This window comes from Schistocerca nitens, chromosome 4, assembly GCF_023898315.1.
Source record: "Schistocerca nitens isolate TAMUIC-IGC-003100 chromosome 4, iqSchNite1.1, whole genome shotgun sequence".
Lineage (NCBI taxonomy): Eukaryota > Metazoa > Arthropoda > Insecta > Orthoptera > Acrididae > Schistocerca > Schistocerca nitens.
This window is the reverse complement of record NC_064617.1, coordinates 347,588,162-347,613,933: the sequence shown is the minus strand read 5'-3', so window position 1 is coordinate 347,613,933 and position 25,772 is coordinate 347,588,162. Positions and strand designations below refer to the sequence as shown.

General features: G+C 40.0%; 1 protein-coding gene across 1 annotated transcript in view; it reads left to right on the top strand.

The window, feature by feature from the left end:
* The window catches only part of LOC126251734 (85/88 kDa calcium-independent phospholipase A2-like), a 188,426-nt gene that overhangs the window by 97,038 nt on the left and 65,616 nt on the right, over positions 1–25,772 (top strand). Inside the window, exons 8-9 of the mRNA XM_049952340.1 lie at positions 13,797–13,947; positions 20,869–21,054. Of these exons, the coding sequence (XP_049808297.1) occupies positions 13,797–13,947; positions 20,869–21,054 (337 nt within the window). The remainder of the gene's footprint in view (positions 1–13,796; positions 13,948–20,868; positions 21,055–25,772) is intronic.

Genomic DNA, 25,772 nt, shown 5'->3' with positions numbered 1-25,772 from the left:
TTTTTGGAAGTTAAATATATCTGATTAATGAAGTGTGTAGTGTTGGAACACTGAATACCTTGTTTGCATTTCAGCTTCGTCAGTTTCACTATCTGTGCTCATATTTAGATACAACTGAAACATCACTAATAGGTGGCAGCACTTCACAATCCTTAATGTTAAACTTCTTCGTTAGACATTAGCTATTGACTTTTGACATAATTTAAGAAATATTCTTCTGCCTTCTATTCAAATATTAGTGGAACAGCTAGTATATGAGCAATAAACGGATACATTACAATAATGAATGCTAGTAAGCTGAAGGCCACACTGCTTACCTGAGAGCATACACCGTATTTTACACATGAGGAAATTCTAACGTTTAGTCCCAAAAAATCAGTGTATAAGATCTCTTGAATTGTTGTTATTCTTGTGGTCTTCATCCAAAGACTGGTTTGATGCAGCTCTCCATGCTACTCTGTCCTGTGCAAACTTCATCATCTCCGAGAAACTACTACAACCTACATCCTTCTGAATCTGTTTTAGAGTATTCATCTCTTGGTCTCGCTCTACAATTTTTAATCTCCACGATTCCCTCCAATACTAAACTGGTGATCTCTTGATGCCTCAGAATGGTCCTAACAACTGATCCAGTCTTCTAGTCAAGTTGTGCCACAGATTCCTCATCTCCACATTTCTGTTCAATACCTCCTCATTAGTTACATGATCTACCCATCTAATCTTCGGCATTCTTCTGTAGCACCACATTTCGAAAGCTTCTATTCTCTTTTTGTCTAAACTATTTATCATCCGCGTTTCACTTCCATACAGAGCCACACTACATACAAATACTTTCAGAAAAGACTTCCTAACACTTAAATCTATACTTAATGTTAACAAATTTCTCTTCCTCAGAAATGCTTTTGTTGCCACAGCCAGTCTACATTTTATATCCTCTCTACTTTGACCATCATAAGTTATTTTGCTCCTCAAATAGCAAAACTCATCTGCTACTTTAAGTGTCTCACTTCCTTTTCTAATTCCCTGAGCATCACCTAATTTCATTTGTCTACATTCCATTATCCTTGTCTTGCTTTTGTTGTAGTTTATCTTATATCCTCTTTTCAAGACACCATCCATTCCATTCAACTGCTCTTCCAGGTCCTTTGCTGTTTCTGACAGAATTACAATGCTGTGGGCAAACCTCAAAGCTTTTATTTCTTCCCCATGGATTTTAATTCCTACTCCAAATTTATCTTTTGTTTCCTTTACTGCCTGCTCAGTATACAATTTGAATAACATTGGGGATAGGCTGCAATCCTGTCTCACTCTGTTCTCACTACTGCTTCCCTTTCATGCCCCTCGACTCTTATAAATGCCGTCTGGTTTCTGTCTCCTTCAGAATTTCAAAGAGATTGCTCCAGTCAACATTGCCAAATTTCTCTAAGTCTACAAATACTAGAAACATAGGTTTGACTTTCCTTAATCTATCTTCTAAGATAAGTCATTGGGTCAGTGTTGCCTCATGTGTTCCAACATTTCTGTTGAATGCAAACTGATCTTCCCCGAGGTTGCTTCTACTAGTTTTTCCATTTGTCTGTAAAGAATTCGTGTTAGTATTATGCAGCCGTGACTTATTAAACTGATAGTTCGGTAATTTTCACACCTGTCAACACCAACTTTCTTTGGGATTGGAATTACTATATTCTTCTTGAAGCCTGAGGGTATTTCACCTGTCTCATACATCTTGCTCACCAGATGGTAGAGTTCAGTCATGGCAGGCTCTCCAAAGGTTATCAGTAGTTCTAATAGAATGTTGCATACTCCTGGGGTCTTGTTTTGACTTAGGTATTTCACTGCTCTGTCACATTTTTCTCGCAGTATCATATCTCCCATTTCATCTTCATCTACATCCTCTTCCATTTCCATAATATTGCCCTCAAGTACATAGCTCTTGTATATACCCTGTATGTACTCCTTCCACCTCTCTCTTTCCCCCCTTTGCATAAACAGATTTTCCATCTGAGCTCTTGATGTTCATACATGTGATGTTCATACATGTGGTTCTCTTTTCTCCAAAAATCTCTTTAATTTTCCTGTAGTCAGTATCTATCTTACAGTTAGTGATATATGCCTTTACATCCTTACATTTGCTCTGCAGCCATCCCGGCTTAGCCATTTTGCACTTCCTATCGATCTCATTTTTGAGATGTTTATACTCCATTTCACCTGCTTCATGTACTGCATTTTTATATTTTCTCCTTTCATCAATTAAATTCAATATCTCTTCTGTTACCCAAGGGCCGGCCACGGTGGTCTAGCGGCTCTATGCGCTCAGTCCGGAACCGCGCGTCTGCTACGGTCGCAGGTTCGAATCCTGCCTCGGGCATGGATGTGTGTGATGTCCTTAGGTTAGTTAGGCTTAAGTAGTTCTAAGTTCTAGGGGACTGATGACCACAGATGTTAAGTCCCATTGCGCTCAGAGCCATTTGAACCATTTGTTACCCAAGGATTTCTACTAGCCCTCATCTTCTTACCTACTTGATCCTCTGCTGCCTTCATTGTTGCATCTCTCAAAGGTACTCATTCTTCTTCTGTTGTATTTTTTCCCCCTGTTTGTGTCAAACATTCCCTAATGCCCTCTCTGAAACTCTGTACAATCTCTGGTTCTTTCAGTTTAACCAGGTCCCATCTCCTTAAATTCCTACCTTTTGGCAGTTTCTTCAGTTTTAATCTATAGTTCATAACCAATAAATTGTGGTTAGAGTGTCCACATCTGCATCTGTAGACATCACAATAATTCCATAAGTTCTCATCGCTTGTGTTTTTCCCCAGTTTCAGCACCACAAAAGTGTAGTAGCAATTAAAAAGTGATTAAATGTCAATCAGAAAACAGAATTATTTTACACAAACTTAAAGATCATGTAAATTATGTAATGCTGTTTGCCTTGATGGTTAATGATGTGAAGGAGAATGTCGAATCAGGCAATCTTCTGACTAAAGAAAGTTGTGGCTACTGTTGCTGCTTTTGCATCTTTCATTGGATAGGCATCATGCCAATGCGGGAAACAGTTAATTTGTCTGGCAGTATTTATGTGCTTCATATGGTGGTAAAAATCTAATTATGTCAATGTGGACATGTTCAAATTGCTGACTCCTTATAGTGAAAGTACTGAACATAACTGTAGGATGCTAAGTTATTTTGTTGTGCTGCAAAGCATTGCACTGATGGACTGATGCCTTGCAATCCTCCTTGATATTTGGCCATATAAATGCCATTTTCACTAGCTGTACAGTAGTCTTTACTCTTGGACGAGAGCAGTTATGGAGAGAGGAAATTGCTTGCCAGCAGAAATCTGCTGTAACAAACAATCGAATTTCTAAAATTGATATGTGGCAGTATAGCACTACATTCAAGCATAATATTTGAATATGTCAGAGCTGTAAGCCTGACAATGCTTCAAGGAATGGCTTCAGTTAATTGTCTGCTTCCTGGGCATTGGCAAGTTCTCTGAAGCCAGGTACCTTCACAGAGGTGTCTATTCGAGGTTGTTCATCTGCTGGACCATTCTACTCACCATCAACAAGTCGAATATTGGTAATAAATTTCACAATGAAGTCCAAAAGCCACAACTGGTGTGCTGATGCCTTGTCTGAATCCTAACGGAAACTGAACACGAGGAGCTTATGGTCTTTGATAAGTGGAATATCTACCTTCAAATATGTGCCTAAATTTTGATTGAGGTGTATGCTGCATAGAGCTTGTGGTTATGAATTGACTAATTTGCTTGTGATGCTGATAATTTTTTATTGAAGAAAATGAGAGAAAACAAGTCATGTTGTTGTTGTAGTACAGCTCCAATGGCAGTTGATGACGCATCCCCTATAACTGAAAGAAGTGCAGGCAACCCTTGCAATAGCAGCTTTCATTTTGGAAGAGGATATTTCATTTTGATCGATCCACTGTAGCAGCCTCCATACTTACGTGAACCTTTTAAAAATGTGTTGAGAAGTGCTGCCAACAATGTATGACTGCACACGAAACATTGATAAAAAATTGTCAAATTGAGGAAATGGCATAATTGACATATTATAGTTGGTTTTGGAAACTGAGAAATATCTTCTGCTCAATTTTGCATTGGCAGGATTCTTTGTGCAGTGAAAAGGTATCCTAAAAATGTTATTTCCATCACTCCACTGACACATTTTGACAGATTAATCACTAAGCTATGTTCTCTGAGTCGAATGAACTGTTGCTGTAAGTTTACTATATGTTGTGCCTCACTGAACAACATTATGAGTAGATCATTAGTTGGACCTAATAGAACTCTGTCGTTAGTTATTTCATCTATGAAGTGCTGGAATGGCTGGGTAACATTGCACAGTTCAAAAGGCATTTGCACAAATTCATAAAGTCTGAATGGAGTGCAAGTAGTGGTTTTATGTATATTTTCTGGTGCAATGGGTGTATGATATAGAGCTTGGATGACATCGGTCATGTAGGAAACGACTTTGTGATTATGCGTTTGTGTGGAGGCAGATGATGAGGTCACACATAAACAAATGGTCTTAATGGGGTGAGTGTTTTACTGGCGCTGGAGTAGGCAATGGCTAGGCGAATTAAGGAACTGTCAAAGTGGATCATTGTATGGTGAATCATCAGCAGTCATTTCATTGCCAGAATGGCATAGGTGTCCATGTCTAGTGTTGTTGAGCCAAACAGTTGGCAGTGATAAAGATCTGGGAGTGTATAGCATGTCAGCAACAATGAATTTCCATATGAATTCAGATTGAAGATGGAAGTTTAAATGTAAGGTGACGTATCCGTACATCTTGATGGAAGATTTGTTCACAGCATCCAGGTAACGCTGTCGGTATTTCGCTATGGAAGATGAGAAGGTTAAACTAATGCATCCAGCATCTGTATCAATGAAGAATTGTAGCTTGGTGTAATGCTCTGTTATGAATTTGAAATCAGATGCCATCATTGCCGATTTCTGGGAGCATTTTCCTTCTTGCAGGTTGGTCAGCACTGCTGAGATGCAGCTCCAGATTTTCTATGATACCAACATATATTCTCCCTGGTGGGAATATGCTTGTTTCTTCTGGAAGATTGCGACAACCACAAAGCATGTGTATAGTGCCATATTTGTAGGGCCACAATTTGCTTAGACAGTTTGGTTACTTGGCATGAATTGCTTCCAAAGGACACTGTTTCTTAAGGGGGATGGCTGTGATGTATGTAGTGGATACATCGAGATCGTTTTTCACGGTAGTTGTAGGTTGCATGACGCGGGTTGAGTAGTTCTGCGTGGGGTGGTTGACACGAGATGCATTCTATCATTTGGGTACATGACTCAATTATATTTAGTGAGTGATACAATCAGTGCATGACTTGGAAACTTAGACCCACCGAATGTTGTATGGAAATACAATTTATTCAACACTGCATATATAAGTTAATTACATTGATTCTCATGAACTTCAAAGAACATCTATACAATATATCATTTACTTATGCAAAGTTCAGAAAAAACACAAATAATTGAAGAGTCAGCATCAGACACAAAATGTATCAGACAATTTGCTGTCCACACTTCACCAATAGACTAAGCATTCCTTCCCTGCATGCAAGTTCTCATTTCTCCTTAACTCCCTTCTCATTACATAGTATCTTGCCTGACACCTTAAGTGCTACTGACTTCATCATTATTTTCTTTTTTTAATGTTTGCTCCACATGTGGCATGGTCTACCATTGATAAGTATTCAGTGACCCATCTATGATTTGAAAATTATTTTCTTTAAATTTTAACTATGTGGCTAAATGTCCACCATGTAACCACAAATGTTTGTTACACAAAGCCTCCTATGTGTAAATTTCCTAAACTTTGTTCTTTGAATATTTGTGTTTCACTTCATTGTGCCATGTGTTTCGAGGAGCAGATATGGAGAACCACTGTGGTAAATTGGTTGAAAACCGCGCTCAGGCTGCCTTGTGTATCAGACCATCAGTCATTAAGTGAGTGATCAAATTGGATATGAGGGGGGTTCACCTTCCTGCCCCGCAAGCTAGTGTGCTGCCCACATAGCTAATGAACCACATCAGATTCTCAATGATATTGTTCAGATCGAGAATTCAAAATTATATTTGTATTCGCTCTCTTCTTCTTCTTCTTCTTCTCTCTCTCTCTCTCTCTCTCTCTCTCTCTCTCTCTCTCTCTCTCTCTCTTTTTTTTTTTTTAAGAAAAGGTGACAGGAGCTTGGCATTCATTTGCCGGGTAAGGGCTTGGCGACCCCATAGTTCCTGAGCTGGGTACTGGTAAGTGCCACCAGTCCTCTGTCACCTTAAGCTCTGGGCATGCTTCAGCACCACTGTGTGGCACGGCGGTGTAATGTTGTGTGTCTCAGGGAATGGGGATCTTGGCTTGAGCGCCTGGATTGCGAGGACGAAATAACACTATTAAAAAAAAAAAAAACTCTCCTCAAGGTGTGCTGCACGCTGATAGGATGCGTGGCTGTTGAGGTGGAACAGTCATTAGCAGGCAACCTCTGGGGAACCTGCCGCACTTCAGTTGTATAAGGCTTACTCAGGCACGTGGGGCTCTGTGTGAGTGGACCCTTATTTCCGTAGCTGCTTGTGGGACCAAAATAGAGCCTCCGAAATTTTCTTTACCCCCTCCCAGCGGAAATGGTGGGCCGCTGGAATGTACCAACACCCAGTCTAATAACAGGGCTCGTGTAGTCAGTCCTGATTCAGTCACTAGTAACAGAATGCATGCTGTTTCACAGAATGTTTTTCTTATCGTTAAAAGAAAAGAAGGGAGTTTTGAAAAAGTTTCGCCATTTTATATACAGAAATGCTTAGAAGGCATTGCTGGCACCTTAAAATCTGTTAAACGCTTGTGCAATGGATCCTACTGCTTGAAACATCTACCTCTCAACAAGTCAAGAACCTTCAGAAAGCGCAATGCCTTGGGGAGTATGCAATAGAAACTGAACTGCAGAACACCTTGAACTACAGCAAAGGCGTAGTGACTTGCAGGGATCTAGTTGACATTCCCCAAGAAGAACCGAAAGCCGAATGGTCCTGGGAAGGCATTGTCGACGTGCAATATGTTATGAAATTGGTGGATGGCAATCTTGTAAAGTCAGATTCTTTTACCCTCACTTTTAACAGCAGCAAACGACCAGAGCATGTGAAGGCAGGTTACCCTGATAGATAGCTCCAATTATACATTATACAGTGGAACATGAATGGATTCAGGACACATGTGGAGGAACTGAGACTCCTTGCACAGCAACATCCCCTGTGCTTGTGTTTACAGGAGACACATTTAAAAGCATCTGATGCTTCTGTACTAAGGGGATATACAGTACTGGTATGAAATGAGTGTTTTTTTTTTTTAATGAAACACTAATTTTGAATTGGAAAGTAAAAAGATTTTATTGAAAGTACTGACCATTGCTTTCTATACATTCTGGCAATTTGTGGACACCACGCCAATAGAAATGTTCGTGTTTTGAAGCAAACCAATCAGACACCCAATTTTTGACTTCTTCGTAGGACTCGAAGTGTTCCTCAGCCAGTGCGTGTCCCATTGATGAAAACAAATGGTAGTCGGAAGGGACCAAGTCTGGTACTATGGCGGGTGGGGTAGCAGCTTGCAGTGAAGTGTTTTGTTTGTATCCTGAACCAGTTTTGCTTTGTGTGCAGTTGCATTGTCGTGTAAAAAAATTACTTTGCCATGTCTTCTGGCCCATTCTGGTCTTTTTTCGATCAATGCATAGTTCAGATTGATCATTTGTTGTCTGTAGCGATTATTATTCACATTTTCACCGGGTTTTAGAAGCTCGTGATACACCACACCTTTCTGATCCCACCAAACACAGAGCATTGTCTTCTTGCCGAATCGATCTGGTTTTGCAGTCGATGTTGATGATTGTCCCGGATTAACCCATGATTTTTCCCATTTAGGATTCTTAAAATAAATCCATTTTTCATTGCCAGTAACAATTCAATGCAAAATTTGACAAATGGTTTTTTGGTTTTGCATCTGTCTTTCATTCAATACATGTGGCACCCATTTTCCACACATTTGGATCTTTCCCATAGCTTTCAAACGGTCAGAAATTGTTTGTTGTGCAACATTATCATTGCTGCCATTTGCTTCTGACTCAAAGTATCATCTTCATCCAATATTGCTTGCAATTCGGCGTCTTCGAACTTTTTTGATGGTCTTCCACGTTCTTCATTTCTTACACAAAATCATTATTTCTGAACCGTTGAAACCATCTTTTGCATGTTGCTTCTGATAGAGCATGATCACCATATGCCTCGACAAGCATTCCATGTGACTCTGCAGCACTTTTTTCAAACGAAAACAAAAAATTAATGCTTTCCGCAAATCATCACTTTCTGGTACAAAATTCGACATTGTTAACGTGATGAAAACATATGATGTTGTTTGTTCCATGACTTGATGTATACTAAATATCTTTGACAGATGTCATACCAACCAAAAAAAAAGAAGACTCGTTCACAACAAATGTTCCCTATTGACACATTTGTATCTTAACACTCATTTCATACTGGTACACCTGGTATATTGCAATGATGGCCTGACTAGGGAAAGGGCCAAAGGAGGGGTTGCTGTGTTTGTCAGTAATAGGCACCAATCCTCTGCTCTCCCCCTGGATACTGATCTGCATGCAGTTGCATTTGAAATTCATGCACATTGGAGGTTTACAATTCGCTCTCTCTATTTACCTCCACTGGATGCAGTACACTGTGAGGCTTTCACAGATCTAATGGAACAACTCCCCTGACCATTTCTCCTCCTGGGAAACTTCAGTGCCCATCATGTCCTGTGGGGCTCAACCTCTTCTTGCCGTCAGGGTCAAGTCTTGGAGAGCCTTCTGACATCTCGAGAGCTATGCATCATAAACACTGGTATTCTGACTCATTTCTGTGCTACTACTGCGTCATTCTCTCCCATTGACCTATCTCTTTGCTCTCCAGCCCTCGCCACCTCTGTTCACTGGTAGGTCATTGACGATCTCCATTCCAGCGACCACTTCTCCATCTGAATTCATCTACTGGATGGCGTGTTGCTGGAACAGAAACCACCATTATGGATGATAGGCATGGCTAACTGGATGCTGTTCAGCCAGTTGGCTGTGTTTGAACACCGATACAGCGTCCGGGAATGGGTGGATCACGTCACACATGTGATCCATCATGCTGCTGACCTATCCATACCAAAGTCTTTCAGCCCTCTTAAGAGGCAACCTGTACCTTGGTGGACAGATGAATGCCATTCAGTCATTCAGAACAGGCATGCAGCTGTTACAAGATTTAAATGCCACCCAACAGCGGACAATCTCACTGCCTTTCGAATCACGAGAGCCAAGGCTCACCGTGTCATTAAGGTGAACAAAAAACAATCATGGCAGGAGTTGCTGGATTCCATCAACCGTTCCACTTGTTCCACAAAAGTATGGGAAGCCATCCAGAGGATTTCCAGTACACGCAGCTGTTTACCGATAGCAGCAGTGCTGAAACAGGGGTGCCTCCGAACAACACCCAGAGACAACACTCAGACACTAGCTGAGCATTCTGCACAAACTACTGCCAATGCAAGCCAGGACACAGTGTTTCGTCGCTACATGTGACTGTAGAGAGGGCAAAGTTGGACTTCAGGTGCAACAGTTCTGAGGCCTACAATTCCCCATTCTCGATGTGCGAGCTTGAATTGGCACTGACTGAGACTTATGACTCTGCACCCTGTCACAGCCACATCCAGTACTGCACGCTTCAACATTTGCCAGTGACACCCACGGAAATCCTACTCTAATGTTTTAATCTAATATGGCAGACAGGCAATTTCTCCATCTCATTGAGGGAGGCAATTCTGATCCTTCTCCTCAAACCAGTAAAGGACCGCACATGTCCAAGTAGTTATCAGAGCATCGCCTTAATGAGCTGTGTAGAAAATACCATGGAGCAAATTCTTAACCGTCATCTGGTCTGGTTGTTAGACACCAGGCAACTCATTAGCCACTCTCAGTGTGGATTCCAAAGATTTCGATCCACTGTCAACAACCTGACTATCCTGGAGTCAGCTATTCAGCAGGCTTTCCTCCAAGAGTGTCACTGTATGGACATTTACTTCGATATAAGTAAGGCATACGATACTAATTGCAGACACTGTATTCTTGCACTACTGCATCAATGGGGCTTTCATGGCCACCTCCTTATTTTCATTCGGTCTTTCCTGTCTCGGCAGTTTTTTAGGATCCGAGTTGGTGACACGCTGTCTGATCGATTTGAGCAGGATAGTGTTTCCCTCATGGCAGTGTTTGCCATAGCCATCAGTTGCAGTTTACAGTCCGGCAGTTAGAGGAGTGGGTTGCAAAGATGGGTTTTCAGTTTTCTGCCGATAAGTATGTGTGTTCATTTTCATCATTCTCGTCATCTTTTTCATTTGCATGCCTTAAAGATGGGGAACACCATCCTACATTTTAGAGACACATTGTAGTTTCTGGGCCTCATTTTTGACTCCAGGTTGTCATGGTTGCCGCACCTGCGAGACTAGAAAGCCAGAACCCTGAAGGCACTGAACATCCTCAAGTGCCTTAGCCACAGGTATTGGGCAGCGGACAGGGCTTTTGTGTGTTCGCGGCTAGACTACGGGTGCACGGTGTATGGCTCAGCGAGGCCCTTTTATTTGCAGATCATTGACACTGTCCACCATGAAGGAATTTGGCTGGCCATGGGTGCTTATAGGACTGGTCCCAAACCTAGCCTCTGTGCTGAGGGGGGGGGGGGGGGGGGAACCGCCAATTACCATCCGCTGCCAGCTCATGGTGAGCCAGGTGTGTAAGTTCCTCGCAGCTCCAACTTCACCCGCACACCATACTGGAGAGCCTTTTTCCCAACCATCACGATGCCACTTGGGATCTGCGTGCAGCATGTGCTGGAGTCACTCGGTGTGCCGCCAGTTCGACCCCAAATCCAGGGTTTTAGCCGTCTACCGCCCTGGATACTGAAGAGGCCCAGAGTGATTTTAGATTTGGTGCCTTACAGGAGAGATAGCACTCCTGCTTCCGTTTTTAATGCGGTATTTTATGCCATTTTATCTGAGCACCACAACCATGTAGCTGTTTTGAAGGATGAGTCTAAGCAGGATGACTCCATTGGCTGCTCTGTCGTTTTTCTGGATCTTGCCCTCAAGGTCAGACTGCCTCCCGAATTTACCATCTTTGACACAGAATTATACGAGATCTTGTGGGCACTGGAGCAGATGAGACATTCTCTCAGTGATAGATTTATTGTCTGTTCAGTTTCTTTGAGTGCTCTTTACTCTCTCCATTATTTGTATCCAGCAGATAAAGTGATCCAGACTATCCAGGATGCCCTCCTCCAACTACAACAACTGGGGAAAGAGGTGTCTTTCTGCTGGGTACCAAGGGACATGGGAATTGTGGGGAATGAAAGGGCAGATAGAGCTGCCAAGGAGGCGAGTCGTGATCATCAGGTCTTTTAGTGCGCTATCCTCCTGCATGCTCTCACCTCGCTGTTGAGGTATAAAGTCTAGTGTCGATAGGAACATGAGTGGCTAGAAGTGACCGATGACAGCTCCATATCGTCAAGCCCACAACTCGACTGTGGAGTACTTTCTTCCAGCCACGCCAATGAGATGATGTCCTTCTTACTCATCTTCGCATAGGCCACAGCCCTATGATGCATGGAGTTTTTCTCTGGCGAGAGGACCCTCCAATGTGTGGTGCTTGTGGCGTGCAAATCACTGTGCGCCACATTTTATTGGACTGCATTTTATTTACTGACCAGGGGAATGTGGCAGATTTGCCAGCAGATCTGCAGTCGTATTTTATGTAATGATCAAATGAATTTGGTTCGCGTTTTACAGTTTTGTGAATTGTCCAACATTTCTAACAAGATTTTGGAGAGGTGTTTTTAATGTGTCAACAGGATGACTGGTTCACCCCAGTTTTTTGTAAGTGGTCAGCCAGTCACATTTCCTTGTGCGTTTCTTTAGCTCTGTGTTTTGTTTTCCCTCTGTTTTAATTCTTTGATTAGCAGTCTTCTCTCCTCATTGGGTTTAGCGCATGTGAGACAGAGTGGCTGTGTGGTCATTTCGAGTGCACTCTTGTACGACAATTTTAGTTCTCCACATTCATTTGTTTTAATAAGTGTCATGGTGCTGATAACCTCGCTGTTGGGCACCTATAAGATATCAAAAAATCTCTCTCTCTCTCTCACACACACACACACACACACAACACAATTTAAAAAAAAGAATGGTGACCTTACCATGATAAACATTATATTAGATGCTTCATAATTTCTATTTTGTGCTGTAGACAGTCCTGCACAGCTTCATTGTGTTAAAGAATGATATCATGGAATCACCAAAAGCTGCAGTAATTGATATTTATTTCCAGGAAACTCTTGAAGTCGCTGATTTATGCTACCTGTAGTTTAATTGTGGTTCCTGGGTATAAGAGACATAATTGTATTTTAGTTGTAGCATCTATCAAATGCAGGTACACCTATTATCTGCTGGAAAATGTATGAGATAATAAACTAACATGTAGGTAACATATACAATAACTAAAATAGAATTATCAAACAGTGTAAAGCCCATGATGGAATAATGAGTCATATTCCCCATCAGGTTTCAACTACCTCTTGTCGTGCCCTGAAATGAGAAATGTTCCACCCACTATCCTTCCCACCCCTCGCACAGTAGGATACTGCCACCCACCAAACCTACACAATATCCTCATAGATCCCTACACAACCCCTCCTCCAACCCGTTGCCTCATGGCTCATAGCCCTGTAACAGATCTGTCTCATATGTCCTCTCACCACCACCACCTTCTCCGGTCCAGTCACCAACATTACCTATCCAATCAAAGGCAGGGCTACCTATGAAACCAATCTCATGATCTACAAACTAAGCTGCCACCATTGTGCTGTTTTCTATGTGGGCAAGAGTAATAACAAGCAGTCTGTCCACATGAATAGCCACTGGCCAAAAAACAGCTGGGCCACCCAGCTACTGAGCATGCTGCACAACACAACACACTTCATTTCAGTGATTGCTTCACAGCCTGTACCATCTGGATCCTTCCTACCAATACCAGCTTTTCTGAATTGTGCAGATTGGAAATCTCCCTACAATATATCCCGTGTTCCCTTAACTCTCCTGGCCTCAGCCTTCGTTATCATTATGTTTTACACACCTATCCCCTTTCCTATTCTCATTCCACCACTAAACTACCCTTTTTCCATCAACACACCTACAATCTTTACTTCTTACTTATCTCCTTTTCCACTGCACCCGCCCCCTTCCCCCTTGTCATGCCCCCTTCCCCCTTGTCATGCCCTCCAACTAATCTACTGACTGCACCTAGTGCCCTACCCTCTCTCCACCTCATCCCTGTATGCTCCTGCAAGCAGTATTTTGCTGTCCCCCACTGCTATCCTGCTATCCCTCCCCCTCCCTGCCCCAACCTCCCCCTTACCCTTGACATGAAGATCTGACTGAAAATAGTTGTCTACAAATAAATAATCTTCACACCACCAGAAGTTGTTTTTTTATTTATCAGTTATCATTGCCAGTCACATTTTCAGTTGACTGTTTCCTTTCTACTGTTTCCATTACTTTGTCTCAAGCTTTTTTGTGTTTTGTGTCTACAATTTAATGTACAATTAATGCCATGTTCTCTGATTCAGATTAAATACTTTTTTAATTTCCTATAACTGTGTATGCTGTACATTTGTTTGTAGGAAGAAGCTTGAAAGAATGTTTAGCACTTTACCTGCGTATGAAGGACACTGCCTTTATGGGAATTCGACCGTACAGTAGTGAACCTCTTGAAAACATCCTAAAGGAATGCCTAGGCACAAATACTGTCATGGCAGATATTACTCATCCAAAGTATGTAAATGCTATTATTTGCAGTAAGTAACCTAGAATTAATTTCAGATATTAAAAATTATTGCAACAGGAACAGTACTATGTCTTGAAAATAGAGATTAATACTGTCATGTTGAAGTTGTGGGTTCTCTTTACCAGGTATGATTTTGATTTTAGATAGTATTAAATCATGTACTGTGTGACTGATAATGATACTTACTTCATATTCTTATCTTCTTCATTTGTTATTTTGTTAGTCTCAGATACATTTCATTCTGTGCTTGTATAGGACAAACTGTATTCATTCCTTAAAAGGAAGATTGGGGTCAAATACAAATGTTACGGGCATCTGTTTGAGCAATTGGAAATATTAACCACAGCCTCATGGCACATGTGTTCATTTATGGAATTTGCTGTCAACTTTCCATTGCATTTAAAGGCTATTAGCAATATTTAAATATACAATACTTGAAGAAAAAATAGTTTTCAGTTCCCTCCAGTGAATCCAATTGTGACACAGGGAAGAGTGAGGTAGACAGTAATGTTGTTTCTCTCTAATAATTCTTTTTATACTATAAGGAATTCTTAAATAGAAATGAGTAGTCAGCTATAAACATAGAAGTTGCTGGTATGTAGCAGTACAACACTTTAAAAAATTCTGTTCAGTCTTTTGCATGATGTGTTCCTGATGACAACATTTAACATGAATATTATCAAGGGAACATGATACTATCTGATAAACATATTCTACTAACGTTTTTCTATATCTGTGTAGAGTCCACATACTATAAAACACATACTTTGTAGTATTTTAACTGTTGTGCTTGTGTATTGCAGAAAGTAGTGAAGAGGACTTTTGTAGAGATGACATTGTTCATCTGATCACATCATGCCACCTCAGCAAGATTGAACAAATGAATATCTGACGCACATCTTAAACGAATATGCATGGTTTAAGTTATTAGTCTGATATTAGTGCATTATTGCATTACATCACAATAGCAAATGTCTGAGAATACTAGCATCCAATGATTGTTTAATATTGTATGTATTTATATTGAACTAAGAGAAGGATAGATTGCTACTCACCAAACAGAGGACACGTTAAGAGTCAGACAGGCACAGTGAAATATTTTTGCCGTGTCTGCTTGTGACTTAACATCTCCGCATATGATGAGTAACAATCTAGCCTTTTCATAATACTGCCATTGAAATTTCCATATGAACAAGCAATATATTAGAAGAATATATCATAAGGTATTTAAGAACCTTCCAGGAATGATAAATATGAAATAAAAAATAACTGCTGGTGATTGGCTTTGAACTGGTGACCATGGCAGGCAGTGATGCTGACCAGTGCAGCTCATGGATGGCACCAGAGATCATGGCATTGCTCCGTCTCCTTGAGAAACACTGACCTGCTGCTACAGAAGTCCTCATTGCAGCTGCCTACAGTTCTCTGAATTTAGATCTTTGCACTTGTCTTCTGTGTCGTGGCAATGGTGGGTCCTCACATTCTGGTTATGTTGTTGCATTGTTTTCACTGTGGTGAACATGGAAGGTAGCCCCTTCCATCAAAGCTTCATTATCATCGAGTGAGTCATCAGTTTCCATCAACCTCCTGTTGTTGATTGGCACCTCTGGAGTGTAATAGGGCTTCATACACAGCCAGGGATGATGTCGCTGGCTTTTGTTTCCTTGATTGAATACTCATAATCCTCAACTTTGTATGTGATGTCCAACAAGTAACAAAGGATATGATACAGCCAAAAGCAACACTTAGTAGCTTTCCCGATAGTCGCACTTTCCATATGGGCACAAAAATCCATACCATATCTGCCGGGATGTAACTCACTCACTAGTGCTTCGTATTATAGTGCTCTTGGTTTTTCTGCTGGGTGTCCAGGGTCTGTATCTGACCCCAGCTGCCTTGATTGTTCAGTCTTGGTGATGAGGTTTCGTGTAGTCATCCTGAGTATTGTCCAGTTGAAATGAGAAATTGTTATTGTTTCAGCCTTGCGACTATAGAGCAGAAAGGATTACTTGAAACCTGTGGTGTATTATTTTGCTGTGTTGTATGCAAATGTCACAGTGGACTGTATTGTATCCCAGCCTCTCTCATCAACATCTATGTATATCTACAGCGTGTCTGCCAACATCGTATTAAAGTGTTCTGAGAGGTTATTCATATGTGGATTGTAGGTATTAGTCATCCAGTGGATGATGTTGCTACATGAATTCTCTTTTCCACGTATTTTATGCAGATTTAGAACACCCGGTACAAAGACTATATCAGATCATGGAAATGTGGCACATGCCACTCAACTTGTGCAGAAAATTTGAGAGAGATTAATTATAGGCCTTCCACAATAGAGGAAGACATGGAAATAGTTGGAATAAATGATGACAGACACCTGCTGACTTTAGAAGAAAATTATCAGATATACAAAAGAAAGGCAGAAAAGAAGCTACTACTAAATTACAAGGTGTATATGACTAACCACTCACTGTTTACACTAATTGCTAATAATATAATTGGTAATTGGTAATAATATACAAATATCCCAGTATATAACAACGATGACAAATTAAAAAAAAAAAAAAAGTGAAAACTCACTCTCTTGCCGCCCCCCCCCCACTCTCTTTCTCATGCGCCCACCTGATCTCGACACACACACACTTACAGTGAAACAAAAAGCTAAACAAAACCTGAGGAAGATGGCAACACTTACAAAAGCAAATGACACTCAGAACACAGAAAATGGCAATTTAAGCATTATTTAAAAAAATGCTATGACTACACAAAAAATTGCAAGCTTTCAATCAGCTTTTCACATGAGGGAAAGCTGCTGGGTGTACAATTAATGAATTATAGACTGATGTGTAAGTATAGATCCATTTTATTATAGAAAATTCCATGAACTGTTGTAATTCTGTTACCTATATATGACAATCCGTGTGAGCATTAATGTTCTCAATGAAGTTTTTCCTATCCGGGTGATTTCCAAGAATGGAGCGATTGCTTGCCCACCTCCATTCACCTGACCTTACAGCTTGTGATTTTTTTCTTATGGGGTTACCTTATGACCAAAGTGTACAAAGAAAGATCTCATAACATTGGTGATCTCAAAGCAAGAATCCGGCTGGAAATCGAGGGAATTCCTCAGGGTATGCTCCGTTATGTGATGGACGGCTTTGAAAATCGCCTGCGAGAATGCCGTGATTGAGAAGGATGCCATCTTGTTGATGTTATTTTCAAACAATGAAAAAAATATGTTGATGTTTCTTAAATGCTTTTTAACATAGAATAAGATTGTATGAATAAAATTTTGATATCTGCATCCATGTTTGTTTTACACTCATTTAAAAAATGCAGATTTGAATGTCGGACCCTGTATAAGAATAAAAATAATCTTGTAGACATCTGTTTAAGGAGTTGGGCATTCTGACTACTGCTTCACAATATATTTGTTCCCTCATGAAGTTTGTTGTAAATAATCCACTACATTTCAAAAGGAACAATGACGGACATAATTAAAATACAAAAGCACTAATGACATTCATTAGTCTGCATTAATGATGTGTTTAGAATGAAAAGGAGTGTTTAGTGCTGCTCCAAAGTTTTTGATCACTTACTCAGTGATATAAGATGCCTGACGAACAGCAAAATAAAAAATGAAACCAAACTGAGAAGGTTTCTCCTTAACAACACTTCCCATTCCATACAAGAATTTCTATTACTGTAATGTGTAAAAGGTGGTGGGTGGGAATTACCAGCTCACATCTGTTTTTTTAAAAAAGGAAAAGAAAGAGAAGAAGAATGATGGAGGGAGGAGGGGGGGCTGTATGCAGGTGTACGCACCTGCATACAGTTGGTTCTGTAGGCAACCGAAAATATTTTTCCATGACATTGGCCATGTTGACTCACTTGGGATAAATGTGTTAACATTCAGAGTGATTACGTTTGAGATAATAAGCAGTTTACTTACTTTTTCATCTGTCTTGTTTCCATTTGACTGCCCCTTATAGACATTGTCAGTGCTTATTCAGTGTGTAATATATCCTTCCTTACTATCAGAATAAAAAGTGAAAGAAATACTAAATCTGCTAAAAAGAATGCAATGCATTAAGAGAGGCTTGCTTCAGAAAAGGCACATCACAAATGCTAAGACATGATGCGATAACTACATTAACACGCATCATATTGGAATTTATGATCGTATATTGTATTTCATCAGCTTCATTGCACTTGCTGTACCATCACTCTTTATCTATGCTTTTTGATGGATCATGCTCTGCTGGTTGTTGCACATCATTGTTTAAAAGCATCTTGATCGTGAACATGCTGTAATGATTTCCACATAAAAGAGGTAATGAGTATTGAATGAGACTACATAAAAAAGAATGCACAGGTTCAATTTTGTATGTACACGACACAAAAAGTTATTGGTCATTGTGGTGTCAAACAATGTGTGCACAGTCCTGAAATATTGATTTGTTACGTAGAACACCAACAACAAAATTAATCTATTCTTGGCAAAGGAATTGTGAAAATGATTGCATGCATATTTAGCAAGAAAAGATTATTATTATTATTATTATTATTATTATTATTATTATTCAGTAAATGGGAAAGTATGTAGAGTGCAATATACATATCTTCAACTATTTTGCAAGCAACAGTTGAAGTAAGTGCAATAGGAAGAAGTCCTCACTTCCCAACTTTTGTCTGAGAAAAAAAGGAGATTTAAAAATTATCCTTGACATTTCTAGTGTACACGGCCTGTGGGCCATAAACAATATTAGTTCTCTTATACATTACATTATATTCATTTTCCAGCACATGGTTGTCATACAGAGTAATTATTCCATCACAAGATGATGATGATGATTATGATGGTAATAATAATATGTCTTTTACACGATCTGTTTGAAGTGATACATAAATTATGTTTACTTTTTTGTTAGCCGCTACCTGTATTAACTATGCTGAGAAATACAATACTTTTAATATTGTGTTGTGTTTGTGTGTGTGGCATGTACAACATACCTATAAAATAATTATACCATACAGATGAAATTAAGGAAATAAAGTATTTATGTTATTAGGGGAAAAAACTATGGATTGTATTAAATCAGTTGGTTTTCACCTTTTAAACTCCTATTACTTCTCTGCATTCTCCTTTTTCTACATCCAAGCTTTTTTTCCCTTAAGATCTATATTTTGGATTCAGTTTTTTATTTACTAGTAAAGAAAAGTAACAGTAGTACACTACTGGCCATTAAAATTGCTACACCACGAAGATGACGTGCTACAGACGCGAAATTCAACCAACAGGAAGAAGATGCTGTGATATGCAAATGATTAGCTTTTCAGAGCATTCACACAAGGTTGGTGCCGGTGGTGACACCTACAACGTGCTGACATGAGGAAAGTTCCCAACCGATTTCTCATACACAAACAGCAGTTGACCGCCGTTGCCTGGTGAAACATTGTTGTGATGCCTCGTGTAAAGAGGAGAAATGCGTACCATCACATTTCCGACTTTGATAAAGGTCGGATTGTAGCCTATCGCGATTGCGGTTTATCGTATCGAGACATTGCTGCTCGCGTTGGTCGAGATCCAATGACTGTTAACAGAATATGGAATTGGTGGGTTCAGGAGGGTAATACGGAACACTGTGCTGGATCCCAACGGCCTCGTATCACTAGCAGTCGAGATGAAAGGCATCTTATCTGCATGGCTGTAACGGATCGTGCAGCCACGTCTCGACCCCTGCGTCAGCAGATGGGGATGTTTGCAAGACAACCGCCATCTGCATGAACAGTTTGACGACGTTTTCAGCAGCATGAACTATCAGCTTGGTGACCATAGCTGTGGTTACCCTTGACGCTGCATCACAGACAGGAGCGCCTGCGATGGTGTACTCAACGACGAACCTGGGTGCACGAATGGCAAAATGTCATTTTTTCGGATGAATCCATGTTCTGTTTACAGCATCACGATGGTCGCATCCGTGTTTAGCGACATCGCGGTAAACGCACACTGGAAGCATTTATTCGTCATTGCCACACTGGCGTATCACCCGGCGTGATGGTATGGGGTGCCATTGGTCACACGTCTCGGTCACCTCTTGTTCGCATTGACGGCACTTTGAACAGTGGACGTTACATTTCAGATGTGTTACGACCCGTGGCTCTACCCTTCATTTGATCCCTGTGAAATCCCACATTTCAGCAGGATAATGCACGACCGCATGTTGCAGGTCCTGTGCGGGCCTTTCTGGATACAGAAAATTTTCGATTGCTGCCCTGGCCAACACATTCTCCAGATCTCTCAGCAATTGAAAACGTCTGGTCAATGGTAGCCGAGCAACTGTCTTGTCACAATGCGCCAGTCGCTACTCTTGATGAACCGTGGTATTGTGTTGAACCTGCATGGGCAGCTGTACCTGTACACGCCATCCAAGCTCTGTTTGACTCAATGCCCAAGCTTATCAAGGCCGTTATTACGGCCAGAGGTGGTTGTTCTGGGCAATGATTTCTCAGGATCTATGCACCCGAATTGGGTGAAAATGTAATCACGTCAGTTCTAGTATAATATATTTGTACAATGAATACCCGTTTATCACCTGCATTTCTTCTTGGTGTAGCAATTTTAATGGCCAGTAGTGTATTTTCAGGGACTGTAGTAAGTCATTTATTTCAAAGGAGAGCACATCTCTGACTTCCTAATAAATGAAATAAATAATGAGTGCATTACTGCCAATTGAATAATATAACTAAATTTCAGAAATAAGTAAACATTGTGAGGTTAAATATAATTTGCCAATGACATCAAAAATAAAAGTATTTTCTACTTATTTTGTCCATGTAGACCAGTGTTTCAGACAAATCAAACAGAAATTCCCAAAACAAAATCTTTCTCTGGATTGTTACAGACTCTTCATTACGGGTGTTTTGGCAGATAGAAAGCCAGTTGATCTTCATATCTTCCGAAATTATGAATCTCCAAGCAGTATTCTGGGTGTTCAACATACAGGCTTCTTCTTGGCTCCTCCAATACCTGAAGAACAACTTGTGTGGATGGCAGCACGTGCAACTGGAGCAGCACCATCATACTTTAGGTTAGTTGTGTCAGTTGTTATATTTTAGTAGAGGGCCACTTTTTGATTTTTTTGCTTGTGAACTGTTTGTGTGTCAATAAATTTGATTCTCAGTTAATGGTAAAATTATAAGGAGACGGTATGGCTGTCCAGTACTTACTCTCAGGAAGTGAAATGCCAGGATTGCTGTTAGACATTTTTGAAAGTGAAATAACAATTTCAAGCTTTCAGACCTGTTAGTTTCTTCCACAGAGAGGAAAAAGGGATAGGGTTGAGGAGTAGAAGCATGTTACTTAGCCCCTAAGTTGTGAGTGGGCCACCAGTTGTGAGAATGAGATGAGACGTACATGAAAGAGGAGCCATATGAGAGTGTGGGAGGTGAAAAAGTATGTTGGTAAGCACTGTTCCAGCTTCATTCCTGAGTTGGTAGGAGAAAGAGTGAGAAATAAAGATGGACTGAGAGGAAGAGAAATGATAAATGGAATGGATAGTGAAATTAATACCAAGGAGGAGGCAGGTGATAAGAAGGGGGAGAAGAGAGATATATGAGAGGGGGAGAGAAGGATAAAAGGGAAAAATGTAAATAGTACAGTAGATAAGGATATTTTCTTAAAGAATGGAAAGGAGAAAATGTAGATATTTTCCAGGAGGGTTGCAGGATGCAACAGTATGTTGGAGAGCAAGTTCCCATCTCCAGAATTCAGGGATACTAGTGTTGGATGGATGGAAGGACTGAAATGGTCCATCTGGTGTAGCAGGTGCTCATGTCCATTGAGTCACATGGGAGAGCATGCACAGTAACAGGTTATTTGTACCTAAGGGAGGCAGTTCTTTTGTGTCTGTGTAAGCACTCAGTCAATTTAGTGGTGGTCATTCCCATAGACTGTATTGGCTCAAATATAAGCTGCAGCCAAAAAAAAGTTTTTTTTTGAAAAAGGGGGGAAGGGGGAGAAATTTGTCACATTACATATTTACAAAAATTGTTCACAATATGGTGATTCTTAATTACAGTTTTTATGTTATAATGTAGAGATAAGTCACTCACAATACCATCCTGCTAGTCACTGCCTGGGCATATGTCACTACTGACTTCACTACCAATATTTGTTTCATCTCTGTCTGAATTTTCGTCACTCTGCCCCCAAAATATGTTGCCCTCACTACCACTACAGAGCTCTTCTTCAACATTTTGATTATAGACTCTGGTGATGTTTTGTGCCATGAAGAATGCACTTACACATAAGGTTGACTGATGGCTTTTCAATCTTACCAGATGGAGTGAGAGCATGACCCCCTTGTAAAAGGTAATCTAATAATGTTTTTGGAAATGATCTTTCAGTGGCATGGTTATGATATCATCAAGCACCTGCGGTTTAGAAGTCATGCCTCCAGATATAATGAGTAGGTCTGCCTCTGATGCAATAGTTTCATTCTTCATTTCGGGTATAAGGTCACCTGAAATGTGTACAACATTAGCGAAACTTCTTGCTGAGCAGTGTGCCAGACCTATGATTCCAAACAGCTAGCTAGTCCATTATTAATTCAGTTGTCATCCAGCCTTTTTCTTGAGCACAAGTCATTAAACCTTCAGAAAAATTTGCTTAAGTCAAATACATATGCTTCAGAGTGGCAATAGGCAGCAGCTTTCCTTCCTGTGCATTAACTGGTAATATCAAAGATTTTTTTTTCTTTTTTTTCCAGTTGTTCTTAATGTTACACTTTTTGCCCCTTTGAATTCCACTGTCTTGTTGCTTGGCATGTCCCAAAAGGGGGGATGCCAATCTGGTGTAGAGGGTACAAGTATAACATTACATGCCACTGGAAGTTGTTGAGAGTCTTGGTAAAATATTTTAGCAGTCTTTGTGCTAATAAACTGCTTCTTCAAATAGGGGGACAACTTCTGTGCATAAATCTGCATCACCATCTGATATACCCACAGAATATTGTCTGTGGTATGTTCTTCGCAATTTCCAAAGTTTTTACTTGAATTCTTTGTCGTGAGTTAGGTACCTTACATTTCCTCTAATCTTGTGTAAAGGAAAGAACTCTCAAGATATTTTCCAGCTTTGTGCCACCAGTATGGTTCTTTGATGAAACATCAGTTTTGCAGTTTATACTCCAATGCAATCAGATGCCATGCGTTAGATTCATCCATGTCACACATTCTGTCAACTTCTCTATTAGATGTGCTCTTCAAATTACAAAAATCTGTGGATTTTAAGTTTGCATCATAACTGTGCTGAGTTCTGAAGTTTTTTGTTGATTATCTATTGGTGTTATTCATTTGTGAAAATAAAATTTTACTCTTTAATTAGGGAAAATTTGTGCCTGCCTTGTAAAATAACAAAACTGTAGACACAGAAATAATCAGCACCTAAGTGAAATGCCAATAATTAAAGACAGTTACATTTTTTTGCCTCATATACATTGATTAATTTCTAAACACTAGTTACTTGGTTATTTGAATTTATGGGACAGTCACTGCAGTTGAAGTTTCTTTGATGCAAAAATAAATGTAATATTTGTAGTGTTGTACAGATACGACATGCCCTAATTTATGTGACCAAATTTTTAAGAAAAAGTGCAGCTTATATTTGGGCTAGTATGGTAAAAAGCAATGCAGTGAATACACATTAACTGATAAAAGACAAGGATGTTTCGTATATTGCTATGCCGTTGATGTTGTAGGATTTGCTAATGATATCTGTGGAGTAAGTGATAAGGGGTGGATATATGGGACAGTTTTACAATAAAAAATATGGTATGAGTAGGAACTTCGTTGGATATTAGCATGGGAACATCATATGGCTTGACAAGGATGTTAAAGAGGTTAGAGGGTGGCAGAAGGTGACAATGGGTGGTGAGGTAAGGGTATCAGGTCTTCATTTGAGTGAGTGATGATATCCTTTGTAAGGTAATGTATTGAAACATTTGATGCCAGTGTAACTCTCGTATAAAAAAAAAAAGAAGAAGAAGAGGGACTGTGTTTGTTAGAGGTGAGGGAAAAGCTTCTCCATCTCTTCTGACTTTTGTTCCCCAAAATCACTTAAGGTGAATGCCGGACTGGTTTCTTTGAAACAGCATGGCAAATTTTATTTTCTATCCATCCCCAGTCAGAGCTAATAATTTCCAATCACCTTTTCATCAACAGGGCATTAAACCCTACCCTACTCTTCCTTTCTTTCCTTTGGTTTTAGGATAGGTGTGTGACAACATAGCCTGAGGGAGGTTGTTGGTATAGATGTTGAGAGATTTGGTGTGGAGCAGATACATTTGCTGTAGTTGTACTGTAGGGAAGGGAGCAGTTGATGTGGCAGCTTTTGAAGTTGAGGTGTTATTGCTTTTTGATTGGTTTTAAAAGGATTGACTTTTGGATATGAGTTTCAATGAGATGGAGTTTAATGTCAAGGAAGACATTGGATTTGAGTTGGGAAAATGGGGATAAAGTGTCGCAGGAAGTAGAGCTGTTCATCGCCAAGGCTATATTGGCAGTAATTTCATCTCCTGGGGGTAAGTACTGTTGCTTGTTTTACGTCGCCTTGTAACTCTTTCTCCCCTTGAGACTCAAGTATATGGGTCTCGAGTTGGGAGCTTAATAACAGTAGGTAGTCCTCTGTTTCATAAGATAAATAAATTTCTTCAGAAAATAACGAATGTTGACCCCCCAACCCCACACACAATCCTTTTCCTACAACAGGTGTGTCTTGCATTTCAGTGTATTCAGATTCTCTTTACAGAAAATTGTTGTCACTAAGTGATTAGCATCAGTGGAATACAAAACACAAAGTGTATCTTTCGATAGACAACTGCAGTACTAACAAATTGTTTACAAACAATGATGATTTCATTGGTCTAATAAAACAAAACAAAAAAATTGATAAAATGGTGCCAGCTTATCATAATTGCTGCTCTTTAATTAAACTACTGCATTGTCTGGCATTGTGAAGGTTTGCTGCAAATATGGTAAATGATACTGCATTGTTACAATACCCTTCAGTTTCTCATGAAATGAAGAAACTACACTTTTACATAAATATCGGAAATATATTAAAATGTTGAAATATGAATGTTTGCCTCTCATCATTCAGGCCAAAAAGACAGCACTGTCACCACTCATTACTTGTGATGCTGCAAGAAGTCTGAAAAGAAAGAGTGAGGTACTGGCATGAATGGAACAGTGGTTCATGTGTTGTAAGTTGTGTCCGTGTCATTCAGTCAGTACAAGTATTCCTCACATGCTCACTACAGGTAGGTCCCCCTCATTTTTGGGTCTGAGTAACCTTTATTAACCTTCCCCATCCATCCCTCTCTCCTCCCAAAGGAAGGAACTGTTTGTTCCAAAAACTAGGATAATGTGTCTAATTTTATACATGTCTATTATCAGTACCAACATTTCTTTAAAAGGCAGGTATTGACCAGCAATTGTATTTCATAATTTTATAAATTCAACATCTCATGTGTTGTCCAAGGATTGTTGCTGGACCTTGCCTTTTTCCTTATTTGATCATTTCATCTCTGAAAGCTACTAATCCATATTCTCTTGCATTCTTCTCCCCTATTTTCAGCCAGTCATTGTTCAGTGATTCCTGTGAAACTCTCAGCAATCTCACGAGTCCACATGTGCCTCTGGAAAAATTTTGCAGTTCAAAATCTCTCTGTCACCATTACATAATCTATCAGAAACCTTCCAGTGTCTCCAGCTCTTCCATAATTCTTAAATGAAGCATTTGCAATGTTTA